We start from the raw sequence: 16,672 nt of genomic DNA, 5'->3' as shown, positions 1-16,672 counted from the left end.
TTAAAATTACATGAACTGAAAATCTCAAATTAAAATTTAAAACTCGACAATCGTAACATGACGAGCACTTGGGCTTGCATCCAAGCCCCGTCGATTGCTCGGCCTGTCGCTGGCCCATGGCACATCGTAGCAGCAGCCACGCGCAAACGCAGCAAGCCACCCACGCTTGCGCGCAGCCTGCCTGCCCATAGCATCGCAGCAACTACGATGGTGCTCGCTCGCTCGCGCAAGCAAGCGCTCGAGGCCACGCGTGTTGGTGCGCAGAGCAGCGATCGTTGGGCGACCAGCTCTCGCCCACGCGCGCGCGCGTCTCCTCATGCCATGCCATCGCTCTTCGCCCATCGCCCACATGCGCATAGCACTCGACACAAGGCAGGGCTGCTGCCTTGTGCTCGCGCGCTACTCGCCTTGCTCGCTGCATTCGTACCGCATGGGCGACGAGCTCCCTTGCTCGTCGTCGCATGCCCGCACTATACAACACCCCTTAAGGGTAACACGTAGCGTCCATTGTTTGTGCGTGCAAGTTTTATAAGCGAATTGCATAAAAATTTAAAATTTTTAATTCAAAATTTATGACAAATTAATAAAACATATTAATTTCATAATTTTAGGGCGAAAATTTGAAAATTTATTAATTAATTAATTTCCGATTAACATGGATTCAAATCTAGGTCATAAAAATTTAAAATTTAACACAAATTAATAATTTTTATGGTGGTTTTTAATCATTGGTACCTAATTAAATTATTAATTAATTATGAAAATCAAATTAATTCTAAATTATTCTAATTCCAACAAATTAAACATAATTACGAATTAGGTTGTATAATTAACAAGGCTAGGCATTCAAACTTGTTAAACATATACTGTAGGTCAATCAAAAATTCAAGATTTATCAACAAGAATCGCAAATATTTAATTTAACATCTTAAATTTACAAACTTTTGCGTTCGAAAAACTAAAACCTCCGAAAAGTCATAGTTAGGCTTCGAATTTGGGAATTCTGGGTTCGGCCAAAATTGACACAAAAATTTAGAATGCCTTTTACATGAGGATTTGACACAAAAATCACTCGATTTGGATGAGTAACGAAGAAACTGCCGAAAAACTGCGTACATATAATTAAATAAACGCAATTTGCAATTAATTAACAATTATGAAAATTAATCACCCCTTTTAATTCCTTGCAAATTTGTAATATTTAACCATGTTTATGCAATTTAGATTATGAAAATAATAAGAGGCTCGTGATACCACTGTTAAGTTATGATTCATATGACAAAACATAAATCATGCGGAAAAACCATAAATCCAGGAAAGCATATTATTTACACATAATCATTTAGCATAGTTTAGATGCATACACTTTGTTGCGTGCCCTCCCTAGCTGCGCCCGAACTGAACAAGAACAAGTCTTTAGGACTCCAAATGTCGTCCCTCCGTAGATTGTCCACAGCACGTCCGGATCCGCCTTAAGCTTGACCAACTAGAATCGCCCTTAAGGTAGCTTAGGAATTTCGGCTAATATGGTGCAAGTGTATGGCTGATTTTTCTTCAAAATCTTACCTTTAGAATACTTCAATTGTGTCTATAAATTATGACCCTAGGCACCTATTTATAGAGGTATGGAAAAAGAACTGGAATCCTATTAGGACATGAATTAATTAAACTAGAATCCTAATAGAACTCTTATTTAATTAATTCATCCTTTTAGGTTTAGGAATTTAATCATATGTCGAAACCTGATAGCTTTAGGATTCGTATAGCACACAAACACACACACGCACGCACAGCAGCCCACGAGGGGCGCCATGCGTGCGCGCAGCCCGCGAGCTCGCAGCCCATTGCCACGAGGCCCACACGCTGCCGCAGCCTTGGCGCGCGCTGGGCCTGCCTTGCGGTGGGCCTGGCGCAGCCTTGGCTGGTGCGTTGTGGCGCGCTGGCTTGCTGGGCGATGGCCCGACTTCGTGCTGGGCCTTCGTCTAGCAGGCCTCGTCCGATGCTAATTCGTACGATACGCTTCCGATTAAGTTCCTGATTTCAGAATTCATTTCCGATACGAACAATATTTAATATTTCCGATTCCGGAATTAATTTCCGTTTCGAACAAATATTTAATATTTCCGTTTCCGGAATTATTTTCCGATTCCGATAATATTTCCGATTCAGGCAATATTTCCGTTTTCGGCAATATTTCCGATTCCGGCAATATTTCCATTTCCATCAATATTTTCCGATACGTACCATGTTTCTGTTTCCGGCAACATCTACGACTTGGATAATATTTATATTTCCGATTCGATCCATATTTCTGTTTCCGGCAATATCATCGTTTCCGGTGTATTCATTTCTTGCTTGTGACGATCTCAGCTCCCACTGAAACCAAGATCCGTCGATTCCGAATATCCATAGATGGAGTATTTAATGCCATTAAATACTTGATCCGTTTACGTACTATTTGTGTGACCCTACGGGTTCAGTCAAGAGTAAGCTGTGGATTAATATCATTAATTCCATTTGAACTGAAGCGGCCTCTAGCTAGGCATTCAGCTCACTTGATCTCATTGAATTATTAACTTGTTAATTAATACTGAACTGCATTTATTAGACTTAACGTTGAATGCATACTTGGACCAAGGGCACTATTTCCTTCAAAACATGGTCCAGGCAACGGGCTTTCGTGTCGGGTCGGGTCCGGCCGCCGTGCCTAAGTCTAATTTTACTAAATTTAGCGTGCTTTTCGTGTCGGGTCAGTCGTGTCGTTCCTTGTCGTGCTTTTTCCAAAAAATGCGGCCCAGGTCCGCCCCCCACGGCCCACGACTTTGTGCTCGTGTCTGGGCGTGCTTTTTTCATGTTTGTGTCGGGCCGGCTTATTTCATGTTTGTGTCGGGCCGTCTTTTTTCATGTTCGTGTCGGGCCAGGCATGACACCCACCCATCTTTTTACATATTTCTCTTACTTTATCCATATTTATTATATTCAACCAACTTTTCCACTTTTGTCTTAATATTTGTGCAAAAAGTAACCATAAAGATATTTATGAAACAGAAGTAGTACATTATTAATGATTTGAAGAAATATTTTTTTATTAAAATGAAAATTTTTATCACTAAAAATACTCCCTCCGAATCTAAATGTTTTTCTCATTTCTATTTAGCACACATGCCAATGCACATTTTACATCGTTAATATCTTTAGTTACGTGTTATTAAAAATTATAAAATTTTCATATAGTTAAAATACTCATTGAGACGAATGAAACAAGACCCCACATGACTATGTTTTTTTTCTTATATATTGAACTTAATTCATAAGATTCTCTTCCATTATGAATATTGTCAAGATTCTAAATGGGAAAAACATTTAGATTCGGAGAGAGTAGATAACTTTTACATAAAAAACTTTTAGGCATTTTGAATTAACTTGTACTCCGATATACAATATTTATTGTACACCACTTACAAGTAAGAATTTGAGTAAATTTTAACAATGGAAAGAAAAAGGTTAGATTTTTTCAGTGAGTCTATATATAAAAAACTGTGATACGAGTAATTAAATTGTGACAGACTTAAATGGGAAGTATATGAGTCCAAACCCCCGATCCTCAACCCATGGTAACTCTCCTAAAAAAGGAAATCTAAATAAAATCTTAAAAAACCACCTAATCATTAATCTATTTCCCTATGTCTTTCTATCTCTCTCCTTATGGTCTCACTTCATCCAATCACTACAAAAAATTGTACTATTAACGACGGGATCCCGTCGCGAAAGGCCAATAATCGTTGATTAACAACGGTATTTCCTGTCGCGAACCCATCATAAAAGGGGGCCGTCGTTAATAGAAATCCCGTCGTAAATCCGTCGTAAACCCGTCGTAAAAGACATTTGCGACGGCTATTCCCGTCATTGTTTAGTTGTTAGCCCCGTCGCAAAAGGCTTTTGCGACGGGATTTTTGACCCGTCGTAATTAGGTTGTCGTTAAAGATACAAATTCTTGTAGTGAATCATGTGCACATTTTACACCTAATTTTCAATAAAGTGAATTTTATCTATAGGACAATAAAAAAAAGGAATCGAATGAGTAATAGTTAAAACTTAAAAGTGTGTCACAATCTTTTATTCAATTATAACGACACGAATGATAGCTCTTTGATATTAACTTATTGAAATTCGTTATCTAACCCTTTTATCTGACCTTGAGTGAGAGTGGAGGATAGTGTTTGCTTTAAATTGGTTAAGCCTGATTTTGGGGTAGGTTTTTATTATTTTGGATTAGAGTTATCTGTTTGGTCTTATTTATGGAGTTTTTCTACATATATTTAAGAAGTACTATATAAATTCCCTAGATTATTCCATCAAAAAAAATAAAAAAAATTCCCTAGATTATATCATAATTGTATTCTCATGTTCTTTATTATTCCTTGCATCCCTTATAAAACAGATAGAATTAAGATTCATTGGAACAACTAATGCAATTTCCAAGTCAACTTGGAAACAAACAAAGTCAAACTAAGACTTGGAGTTAACTTGGAATCTTAGAATTATCTCCATCTTTCACATGTGTTCAAAGTTAAAGCATCAAAACTTATCAGTACTTTTCCTTTTCAAAAATAAAAATCATGAAAATGTAAGACACGCTTTTTATTTTGTTTCTCTCACACGGTTTCTCACTTTCTCAGGCTGAGTAGCTGACCAAAATCACAAACCCAGCTTAGCCCAACAATGAGCCAAAGTGTGGCCTTGTTCGAGAGATATGGGCCCAAAGAAAATAAGGCTTTTAGGCTTCTAAAGTTCTAGGCTTTTGACATGCAAAACCTAGCTTTTTTGTTGTTCTTATACTTCATTCGTCCTCAAATAGATGCATTGTTATTTGTTGGTGTGGACATTTTTAACGTAAAAGCCACGAAATATGTACTTACTAATTAGGGAAAGTCGGATACATCAACCTCAAAACAAGAGGAAATAAGACCTAGAACCATACCCGAACTAGACCATAATAAAAACTAATCCCCCTCATGGAGATTAAGAAAGGAGATGTTCAGGGGTGGAATTCCCCCCATGATAGGTTTAAGTATTAAATATGTATTATAAAAGCACATGTCTAGTATAGCTCAAGTGGTTATTTTTCTTTAAAATTGGAGGTACAAGGTTCGAATCTTAACTAACAGGGTCTGCTAGAATAGAAAAGACCAACATTTGTTATACACTTATACCCAAGTAAAGAAACTCCCAACTAATATAATGCATTTAAGTTCTTGTGCTCTCATTCATTGCAAAAGGTATATAAGTTCTTGTTTTTGAGAAAAAAATTGGATTTTTCAAGAATTTTCAAGGCTTTCCTGACCCAAGAACATTACAAGTAAGGTCTTTTTATCCTACGATTAGGCCTCACCCCGACAACTTATTTCATTCCCAAAACAATTAGGTTTAGGGTTTGGGAAGAAGTGAGAGAAAATGGATCTTTAGAGACGTAGTTGGTCGGAGCTTTACTTGGAACTCATGGAGCAGATTATCAGACACTTAAAAACTAGAGGTGACCTCCATAAGGTCTGAGCAGTTTGCAAGAATTGGTGTAATTCAGTGCCTTTCAGAAAACCAAAAATCCTACCTCTCTTATCTCCTGGGTGTCGTAAACTTCTGTCTAACCCAATTATTCCATTAGAAACAAGAGAGATTATAAATAACTTAAATAAGGAACACAGAGATTTAACGTGGTTCACTAACTAACAATATTGTTAACTACGTCCACAGGCAGATTACAGAATACAACTCGGAATTTTTTATGATCTAAAGAGTTTATATTGTACTCTCTAAACAGATACGGAAAAGACCGGGATAAAAAGACCAGAAAAGAAATCCCGCACTGAAGCGTTGGAGTAAGGGGCTTGACTGACTCAAAATATATTCTAACATGAAAGCCTACTTATTTGGCAGCTAACGCAGTGTATCTCATCCGACCTCGAAATTCTCCAGATTCTAACAGTTTAGCAAAGGTGCACTTCACGTGTTCTACCCCTTATCTCGTAATTGTATTCGTTACCCAATAATCCATGTGTACGGGAAGCCCTACCGGCATGCCGGTAGGACAGCCCATAACAGCTGTAACATAGGCATATATTCATAAGAAGCACCAAGGGTGCAGTCGGTATTCAGGGTTTACAAACCCAGCCGGCATTGCTCTGACATCATCCACCTATCAGAGCCGAAAGAGAGGACCCGGACCCAACGGGTAATAACCCGGATCCTCCGTACAAATAACCCGTCTATATATACGGACCCCCATCAATGCCAAAGGTACGCAATTCCACCCCAATCATTCTTATAAGCATTTATTACAGAGCTATCAGCATAATCTGACTTAAGCATCGGAGGGGCAATTCTCGGATCACCCCCGAGGCTAGTTCACGGTCTCACTGTGCAGGATCCAGTCAGCAATCTCAGTCGGAAGCCAGTCATCCCTTTCCTGTTCCAAGTCCATAACCGGAACAATTGGCGCTAGAAGGAGGGGACCCCCACTTGTAAACAGAACCCACATCCAGACAAAAAAAAAAAAAACCCCCAAACCATCAAAGTTCACCATTGAGAATGGAAGGTACGCAGTCGGATTCGTATAATAAAAGCAAAAAACAGGCCTCGAAAACAACCCCACAGAGTACACAGACGACAAAAACAACAACTCCGTTGAAATCCACGCTGTTCTCAGCAGAGCCAATCATAACACCCGTCAATGACCAACCCACCCCCCAGCTAGGGAGTCAGTCGGTAGTCAGCAAAACTACGACTGCGGCAACACCCTTACATGTCCTTGGATACTTAGTCGAGGACGACGACTCAGACGAAGAGCCTGAAAGCCCAGCCCAAAATGATACACAAATGCCGTCTGAACTCGCCGATCAGTTCTCAGAGGAACAGTTGGCCACGGCAAGAGCGGTGATGGCCGCGTTGTCGGCCCTGAAGCCAGCAAGAAAAGAAAACACAGAACCCGCACCCAGGGCAGTCGTAAACCAAGCAACGGAAACACCAGTCGGCGCAAAAAGGAAGAGACTATCGATAAAAAACCTATTCGGAGAACAGATCATAATGCAACACGAACAACACCCCAACACAAACCAGGCGATTGCTCTGCGCAGTCGGCCAGAACCCATGGTCATCGAGGAGACAAGAGAAGCGCCTCAGCGATACGCACCGCGCCGTTACACCATCCAACCTGCAAGCTCACCCTTGTGCGCGGACATTCTGGAATAACCAATGGAGAAATTGAAGTTCCCACTCTGCAAGTATGACGGATCCACGGATCCGGAGGTCCATTGCAACACGTTCGAGCAACATATGATGCTGTACACAGATTCCGATGCCATGTGGTGCAAAGTGTTTCCCTCGACACTGTTGGGAGTGGCGTCCGGGTGGTATAAGGGACTGCCAAAGGGGTCAGTATACAATTACCGGCAGTTAGAAGCAGAGTTCATGCTCCGGTTCATCAGTCGGCAGCAGAGAAAGAAAACGTCAGGAGAACTGATGGCAATCACCCAAAGGAGCGGAGAGTCCTTAAGAGATTACCTAACCAGATTCAACAACGAATCCACCAGCATACCAAACTTGCAACAAGAGATAGCTGTGGTGGCCCTGATGAGAGGAATGAACCACTGCGAGTTCAAAAAATACTTGGGAAGGAAATCCTTCACGGATCTGGGAAACGCACTGGTGAAGGCCCATGAATACATCAAAAGTGATGAACTGATGACAATCCCAAACCATTATCAGTCGGCACCGACTAGAAATATCGCGCCAAGGCCTGCTCACCCGGCGCAGCAAATTCAGAACAAGGGATTCAGGAAGGATGATCAGAGGAGGGACCTCCGAGGGAGAGATCACCAGAAACAGTCAACCAGCACCTACCCCACTTTCCATGAATACACCCCATTGAACGCCCCAAGAGCCGCAATTTACAATATCAACAAGAACAAAAACTGGGAAAGGCCTCCACCAATGGGTGACAAACCCAGACCACAGTCGAAGTAATGTGCATTCCATGACGACTATGGGCACTATACGGAAGACTGCATAGATTTGAAAGATAACATCGAAGATATGATCAGGAGAGGCTACCTGACGCAATATAAAGCGCGACAGAACAACAACAACAACAACCAACAGAATAGCAGCCGGCAGGGTAATAACACAAACAACAGGTTACCATCCACCCAAACACCACTCAGAATAGAACAAAAGGCACCAGAAACCAGCCGCAGCGGAGAGGCTAGAAACAATGGCCAGAAAGGGCCGACAGTATGGGTCATATCCGGCGGACCGTGCCATGGAGGAACAATCAGTGGAGCAGGTAGAAGCCTGGGCGAGCACCGCCACCTGATAAACTATCATAGCGCCAGAAAATGGCTGTCACCCCAAGTCATGCCAAACATCTCGTTCACCCCTGCCGACTGCCGCGGAATCATATACCCCCACGACGACCCACTGGTTTTGGGCCTCGAAATAGCAAACTTCCCAGTAAAAAGAATACTGGTGGATGGAGGGAGTTCAGCGAACATTATCTTTTAGGAAGCCTTCATTCAGCTGAAAATAGACGAGAAGGAGCTCACACAAGTCAACTATCCAGTGATAGGATTTTTCGGAGCCACTGTCTTTCCGGAAGGTAGCATCAGGCTACCGGTGCAGATTGGAGAGGGGAGGACCGCAAGGGACCTAATGGTAGACTTCTTGGTAATCAAAGTGCCAGCTGCATACAACGTCATAGTGGGCCGGCCATTCATCCACGATGCACAGGCAGTGGTATCGACATACCATCTAACCATGATATACATGTCCAATTTCGAGAAGGCTGAGAGAATCCGAGGCAGTCAAGAGTCAGCAACATCATGCTACTTGACGGCATTAAAAACACCAGGCCGATTGACCCCATCCAGGAATATAACGAGAGAGGCAGCAGAAAAGACCGGCAAAAAGCCAAACCCCAAAATCAGAGGGGGAGCAATCTCTGTTGCCCAAGAAGGAGAAAAGGCAGAAACAGGAGTCACCCACAATCGAAAGCATCGAGAAGGGGGCTACCTTACCCAGGCTAGAGGCCGGAGGAGAGGTGGAGGAAATTGAGCTGGTGGAAGGAGAGCCCGGCAGAACAGTGAAGATAGGGACCGACATTGACCCACAGTTGCGGGTAAACATGATCGGTCTGTTGAGAGAACACGCGGATGTGTTCGCATTTTCTGCAGAAGAAATGCCAGGTATAAGCCCGGATGTAATCGAGCACCAACTGAACGTCGACAGATCAGTTAGGCCGGTAAAGCAAAAGAAAAGAAACTTCTCAACCGAAAAAAAATCAAGCAATACAGGAGGAGGTAGAAAAGTTGCTGGCAGCAGGATTTATTGAACCATGCGACTACCCAGAATGGTTGGCCAACGTCGTAATGGTTAAGAAATCAAACGGTTCGTGGAGAATGTGTGTAGATTTCACAAATCTGAATAGAGCATGCCCGAAGGATTGCTACCCACTGCCAAGAATCGATAGGCTAGTCGACTCCACATCCGGCCACGCACTGCTCAGCTTCCTCGACGCATTTTCCGGATACCACCAAGTCAGCCTTGCAAAGGCCGACAGGAAAAAAGCAGCATTCATCACCGAGGGGGGAGTATTCTGTTACAAGGCCATGCCGTTTGGGCTAAAGAACGCTGGGGCAACATACCAAAAGCTGGTCGACAGAGTGTTTGCAAACCAAAAAGGCCGCAACATCGAAGTGTACGTCGACGACTCCTTAGTAAAAAGCAAATTGGAGAACGACCATGTGGACGACCTCAGGGAAACGTTCGAAACTCTACGCCGGTATCAAATGAAGTTGAACCCCAAGAAATGTGTGTTCGGGGTGAAATCGGGGAAGTTCTTGGGTTTCCTTGTCAGCGAGAGAGGTATCGACGCAAACCCAGATAAGGTAGAAGCAATACTCAATCTGCCTCAGCCAAAAAGCATCAAAGATGTACAAAGGCTGACAGGAAGAATGGCAGCTCTGACAAGATTCGTTAGCAAGTCAGCCGACAGGTCGATCCCATTTTTCAACACTCTTAAGCAGAACGGAAAATTTCAATGGGGAGAAAACGAAGAAAGAGCCTTCGAGAAGGTTAAAGACCATCTTCGAGCTTTGCCAACGATAGCCAGGCCGGAAGAGGGCGACAAGCTGCAGTTGTATGTGTCCGCTTCAGCCCAAACCATTGCTGCCGTACTAATCAGCGAAAAAGACAAAGTCCAGCAGCCGATATACTTTGTCAGCCACATTTTAAATCCGGCAGAAGTAAGATACTCGCTGATAGAGAAAATAGCCTATGCAGTCCTGATAGCCGCCCGAAAACTCAGACCATACTTTGATGCACATACCATAGAAATCCCGACGAACTTCCCACTAGAGAAAGCTTTGCAAAAAATGGATACAGCCGGCAGGCTATTGCGATGGGCAATAGAGCTGTCGGAGTACGATCTTGTATTCCACCCGCGCAATGCAATAAAAGCACAAGCCTTGGCCGACTTTATAGTCGAAGCATCCTATCAGGAGGATGAAGCCAAAGCAGAATCCTGGGAAGTATCGATGGACGGATCAGCCGCCTAGTCGGGGGCGGGAGCCGGCGTTGTCATGACTTCTCCGACAGGAGATAAGTTCGAATACGCAATCAGATTCACTTTTTCAGCTTTGAACAACGAAGCAGAATATGAGGCAGCCATCGCAGGGGTACAGCTGTGTTTGTTGGCAGATGCCAAGAGGATAGTAATGACAACAGATTCTCAGTTGGTGGCAAATCAGTTTTCAGGAGAGTACGAAACCAAAGAGCCGTCAATGCGGCGATATCAAGAGAAACTGAAGGCACTCACAGCGAGGTTAGAAGCTTTTGAGATCAAGCTGGTCCCTGGAGCGTTGAAAACTGCCGCAGACAGTTTAGCAAAACTAGCCAGTTCGAAAGCAGTCGAACTCAGTAGATCAGTAATGATAGAAATCATGCACAGAAGGAGTACGGAGGATAAAGGAAAAGAAGTAATGGTCATCACGGCAAACAAAGAATGGTGCGACAATATCTGGACGTACAAGACGACAAGAATGCTCCCGGCCGATATCAAGGAAGCAAAGAAAATTAAAAAAGACGTCTGCTGGTACGTTATATATCAGGGACAACTCTATAAAAAAGCATTCAGTCTCCCCCTGCTGCGATGTTTGACAGCATACGAGTCCGCAAGATTAATCGAAGAGATGCATGAAGGAATTGAAGGAAATAGTGCCCTTGGTCCAAGTATGCATTCAATGTTAAGTCTAATAAATGCGGTTCAGTATTAATTAACAAGTTAATAATTCAGTGAGATCAAGTGAGCTGAATGCCTAGCTAGAGGCCGCTTCAGTTCAAGTGGAATTAATGATATTAATCCACAACTTACTCTTGACTGAACCCGTAGGGTCACACAAATAGTACGTAAACGGATCAAGTATTTAATGGCATTAAATACTCCATCAATGGATATTCGGAATCGACGGATCTTGGTTTCAGTGGGAGCTGAGATCGTCCCAAGCAAGTGAATACTCCGGAAACGATGATATTGCCGGAAAAAGAAATATGGATCGTATCGGAAATATAAATATTATCCAAGTCGTATATGTTGCCGGAAACGAAAACATGGTACGTATCGGAAAATATTATCGGAAATGGAAATATTGCCGGAATCGGAAATATTGCCGGAAACGGAAATATTTCCAGAATCGGAAATATTATCGGAATCGGAAAATAATTCCGGAAACGGAAATATTAAATATTTGTTCGAAACGGAAATTAATTCCGGAATCGGAAATATTAAATATTGTTCGTATCGGAAATGAATTCCGGAACCGGGAATTTAATCGGAAGCGTATCGTACGAATAAGCATCGGACGAGGCCTGCCGGAAAAAGGCCCAGCACGAAGCCGGGCCATCGCCCAGCAAGCCAAACGCACGCCACACGCCCAGCCAAGGCAGCGCCCAGGCCCACCGCAAGGCAGGCCCAGCGCGCGCCAAGGTCACGGCTGTGTGGGCCTCGTGGCTTGGGCTGCTGCTCGCACGCATGCGCATGGGCGGCCCTCGTGGCTGCCGTGCGTGTGTGTGTTTGTGTTCATGCACGATTCCTAAAGCTATTAGGATTTGGTATATGATTAAATTCCTATTCCTAAAAGGATAAATTAATTAATTAGAGTTCTTATAGGATTCTAAGTTTAATTAATTCGTATCCTACTAGGATTCCAATTCCCTTTCCATACCTCTATAAATAAGAGCCTAGGGTCATAATTTATAGACACGGGATTGAAGTATTCTAAAGGTAAGTTTTTGAAAGAAAAATCAGCCATACACTTGCAAACACAATAGCCGAAATTCCTAGTATCCTTAAGGGCGATTCTAGTTGGTCTAACTTGAGGCGGATCCGGACGTACTGTGGACTATCTACGGAGGGACGACATTTGGAGTCCTAAAGACTTGTTCTTGTTCGGTTCGGGCGCAGCTAGGGAGGGCACGCTACAAAGTGTATGCTCCTTAATTATGCTAAATGATTATGTGTAAATAATATGTTTCCTGGCATTAAGGTTTTTCCGCATGATTTATGTTTTGTCATATGTATCATAACCTAACTGTAGACACCTACTTTTGTGTTAGGTTATGATTCATATGACAAAACATAAATCATGCGGAAAAACCATAAAGCCAGGAAAGCATATTATTTACACATAATCATTTAGCATAGTTTAGATGCATACACTTTGTTGCGTGCCCTCCCTAGCTGCGCCCGAACCGAACAAGAACAAGTCTTTAGGACTCCAAGTGTCGTCCCTCCGTAGATAGTCCACAGCACGTCCGGATCCGCCTTAAGCTTGACCAACTAGGATCGCCCTTAAGGTACTTAGAATTTTCGGCTATTGTAGGCAATTATGTGACTGAATTTTTGCTCTCAAAAATCACTTTGAATACTTGAATACTTCAATTGTCTCTATAAATTATGACCCTAGGCACCTATTTATAGAGGTATGGAAAAGGAACTGGAATCCTATTAGGATACGAATTAATTAAACTAGAATCCTAATAGAATTCTTATTTAATTATTTCATCCTTTTAGGTTTAGGAATTTAATCATATGTCGAAACCTGATAGCTTTAGGATTCGTATAGCACACAAACACACACACGCACGCACAGCAGCCCACGAGGGGCGCCATGCGCGCGCGCGCAGCCCGCGAGCTCGCAGCCCATTGCCACGAGGCCCACACGCTGCCGCAGCCTTGGCGCGCGTTGGGCCTGCCTTGCGGTGGGCCTGGCGCAGCCTTGGCTGGTGCGTTGTGGCGTGCTGGCTTGCTGGGCGATGGCCCGGCTTCATGCTGGGCCTTCGTCTGGCAGGCCTCGTCCGATGCTAATTCGTACGATACGCTTCCGATTAATTTCCCGATTCCGGAATTCATTTCCGATACGAACAATATTTAATATTTCCGATTCCGGAATTAATTTCCGTTTCGAACAAATATTTAATATTTCCGTTTCCGGAATTATTTTCCGATTCCGATAATATTTCCGATTCTGAGAATATTTCCGTTTCCGGCAATATTTCCGATTCCGGAAATATTTCCATTTCCGATAATATTTTCCGATACGTACCATGTTTCCGTTTTCGGCAACATCTACGACTTGGATAATATTTATATTTCCGATACGATCCATATTTCCGTTTCCGGCAATATCATCGTTTCCGGAGTATTCATTTCTTGCCTGTGACGATCTCAGCTCCCACTGAAACCAAGATCCGTCGATTCCGAATATCCATAGATGGAGTATTTAATGCCATTAAATACTTGATCCGTTTACGTACACTAGTAGAAAAAACCCCTATTGCAGCCCCCTTGTTGCAGCGTACATATATTAATACGCTTCAACAACCAGTAGGTCAACACGGGTCAAACCATTTAAAGGGTTTTTGCAGCGTACAAATTAATTGCCCCCTGCAAAAGAGTTTTTTGCAGCGTACATTGTAAAAGCCCCCTGCAATAGCCCGTTACTTTGCAGCGTACATGGTAAAAGCCCCCTACAATAGCATGTTGTAAATTTTTTTCGCTGCCACGTTTAATTCAGACCAAACATATCCTCTCAAAATCTATACCAACTTCGAATTTCATAGCCTGCGCTCAGTTCTCCCTTCTTCTTCTCTCTGCTTTCCCTGCGTCTCGCCCGTCGCCGGTGGTTCTCGCCAGTTGCCGGTGGGTCTATTTACCCGCCTCCTCGCTGGTGGTTCCCTGCTCGAAAAACCACCGCTGAAATTACTCCCTGCTTGAAAAACTACCGCTGAAATCAGGAGGTACGACAAGCTACCTTGCTCGGCCGGTGGTTCCAAGGAATATGGTTGGCTCGCGAACAACGGTTCTCCATAAATCCTCGCCGCGGCAAGTAACTATTTTCCCTTTCCCCTCTTGAATTTCGTTTTCAGATTTAGGGTTTGTTCAAATAATTTTTTTTGTTAATTTTTAGTTTTGGGGTTTCTAGGGTTAGTTCTTTTGATTATGATTTGTGTTTGATTGTTTTGGAATTACGGTGGGATTTTTATTTTATTTATGTCTTTTGCTTTTCGATCTGGAAAATTGTGAACAGGACGACAGATTTAGTTTGAAATTTTTGGATTAATTTCGGGAATTTGAGCGTTTTTTCGGGGATATTTCATGAACAATTATGCTTTTTATTTTTTCTTCCTGATCTGAAAGTTACTTAATCTTTTTTCTTAATCTTTTTGAAATTTTCTGCTACTACTAAACTGAGCTCGGGAATCAATAGCATCTTATGCGCTGGGATTTTAGAAACTCTTGTTATTTTTGGTATTTATTACGAATTTTATGAATTTGTTTCTGACTTGGATGATTTTGGAGTTAGTGGAACACAACTGAGGATATGTAATTTGGTTGAGGAATCATGTTGGTTAGAAATGGGTAGCTGCAGTAGCTCAAATTTAGTGTTATTCTAAATAAGTTGAGCTAATAGTATAATTTGTTTGATTGGATGTGGTGGATTTTGTTAGAAAAAAATTGGGGTGAATTTGATAACACTTCATTTGTTTCGTGCTATTGAGTATATGGTTATTGGCCACTTGTTCACTTCTGTTGCATAATTCTTGTTTTGCAGTGTTGTCACCATTCATGTTCAGGGAAAAGATCTAAAATCTGGAGCAACCTCACATGGAAGTCTGCATTTGGTAGATCTTGCTGGTAGTGAAAGAGTTGACAGGTCTGAAGCAACTGGAGATAGGTTGAGGGAAGTATAGCATATCAATAAATAACTATCAGCTTTAGGGGATGTTATCTTTTCACTTTCTCAGAAAAACCCCCATGTACCTTACAGAAATAGCAAGCTTACGCAGGTTCTTCAAGCGTCTCTAGGTAATTTTTTTCTTTTCTTTTCTTTTCCTTTGGGTCATTATAACTTATTCTTTGAACCTAAATTCCTCTCCCCAATGTTCTATATATGACTTGCCTCATGTTGCTAACTGAATCTTGATAGTTTGATACTTACCATTAATATTTCAGGTGGTCAAGCAAAGACACTTATGTTTGTTCAGGTTAATCATGATGTTAGTTCGTACTCTGAATCATTAAGCACTTTAAAGTTTGCTGAAAGGGTGTCCAGTGTTGAGCTGGGTGCTGCTCGGAGTAGCAAAGAGGGCAGAGATGTCAGAGAATTAATGGATCAGGTGGTTATTTGTGACCTTATACATGCATGTTGCTTACTTTAATGCATGGCTTACTCTGAATGACTTAAATGAAGTACTATAACTGGGTTGTTTGACTGGAGAATATTCGTTTGGGTATAAAATCTTTATCTTTTTTTACTAAAAATATTAAAATAATAGGATTTTGAATTGATAAATGCAATTTAAAAATGGTATTAAACAAAACTTCGTAACAATCAGGCTTTTCATACATTTAAATTTAATTACTCTGTAATTGTTTTGATATTTTTAGTTTCACTCGTAGTTATTTATCCATAATTCTAAAGCTAAAAGTTCTCTATATCTATTTAACATGAAATTGACAATTACTCTGTAGTCCGCATGTTTTGTATTCATTTTATTATATTTAAAAAGTTTTTTGCCCAAGTTAATAAAGTACCCTGTAATAATAATAATAATAAAAATTCCGTAAAGTACCCCCTGAGTATAAAAAATTAGGTGCAAAATAAATATTACTAATGATAAAAGAAAAACAGAAAAGATACTCCGTTTGTAGGTTGATCTTAGTTTGTTTTGTGGTTCGTGGGATGATTGAAGAATTAGGTAACACTGGTTCAGACTAAATGCTCGGTTTCAGTTTGAGGTAATAGGTCATTTAAATGCTCGGCTTCAGTTTGAGGTAATTGGTGTGAATGTTACATAAATAAGTGCCTCCCTACAAGTGCTTGACTTTAATTTGTTGTTTTATCTTTCTTGGAACCTCACACTGTCATTTAACTTTAACTATAACATTTCCGACGGCACTGGCGAGCTTTCAGTGACTGCTTTCACTGCTGATTCTGAGCGGCTATTCAGGATGCCTGCTGCAGACCTCTTCCGCATCAAACACACAGTATGTGTTTTTCACTCTCACACCTACATATGCTTCCTTTGTTGGATGTTTCCTTGCTTGAAGCTGCATAGAACA

General features: G+C 41.8%; 2 protein-coding genes across 2 annotated transcripts; both read left to right on the top strand.

Moving 5' to 3' along the window:
* The first annotated feature begins 7,248 nt into the window (after nucleotides 1–7,248).
* On the top strand, nucleotides 7,249–8,019 carry LOC130462745 (uncharacterized). The gene has a single exon (XM_056831602.1). It carries the CDS (start codon nucleotides 7,249–7,251, stop codon nucleotides 8,017–8,019), a length of 771 nt encoding a protein of 256 aa, XP_056687580.1.
* Nucleotides 8,020–10,631: 2,612 nt separating this feature from the next.
* Nucleotides 10,632–16,009, top strand: LOC130462742 (uncharacterized). The gene is made up of 5 exons (XM_056831597.1): nucleotides 10,632–11,143; nucleotides 15,162–15,294; nucleotides 15,355–15,415; nucleotides 15,563–15,726; nucleotides 15,998–16,009. Exons 1-5 carry the CDS (start codon nucleotides 10,632–10,634, stop codon nucleotides 16,007–16,009), a joined length of 882 nt encoding a protein of 293 aa, XP_056687575.1.
* The last annotated feature ends 663 nt before the right edge of the window (nucleotides 16,010–16,672 follow it).

This window comes from Spinacia oleracea, chromosome 1 (assembly GCF_020520425.1).
Source record: "Spinacia oleracea cultivar Varoflay chromosome 1, BTI_SOV_V1, whole genome shotgun sequence".
NCBI lineage: Eukaryota > Viridiplantae > Streptophyta > Magnoliopsida > Caryophyllales > Amaranthaceae > Spinacia > Spinacia oleracea.
Note: the sequence above shows the minus strand (reverse complement) of the source record. Positions and strands in the feature narration are given on the sequence as shown.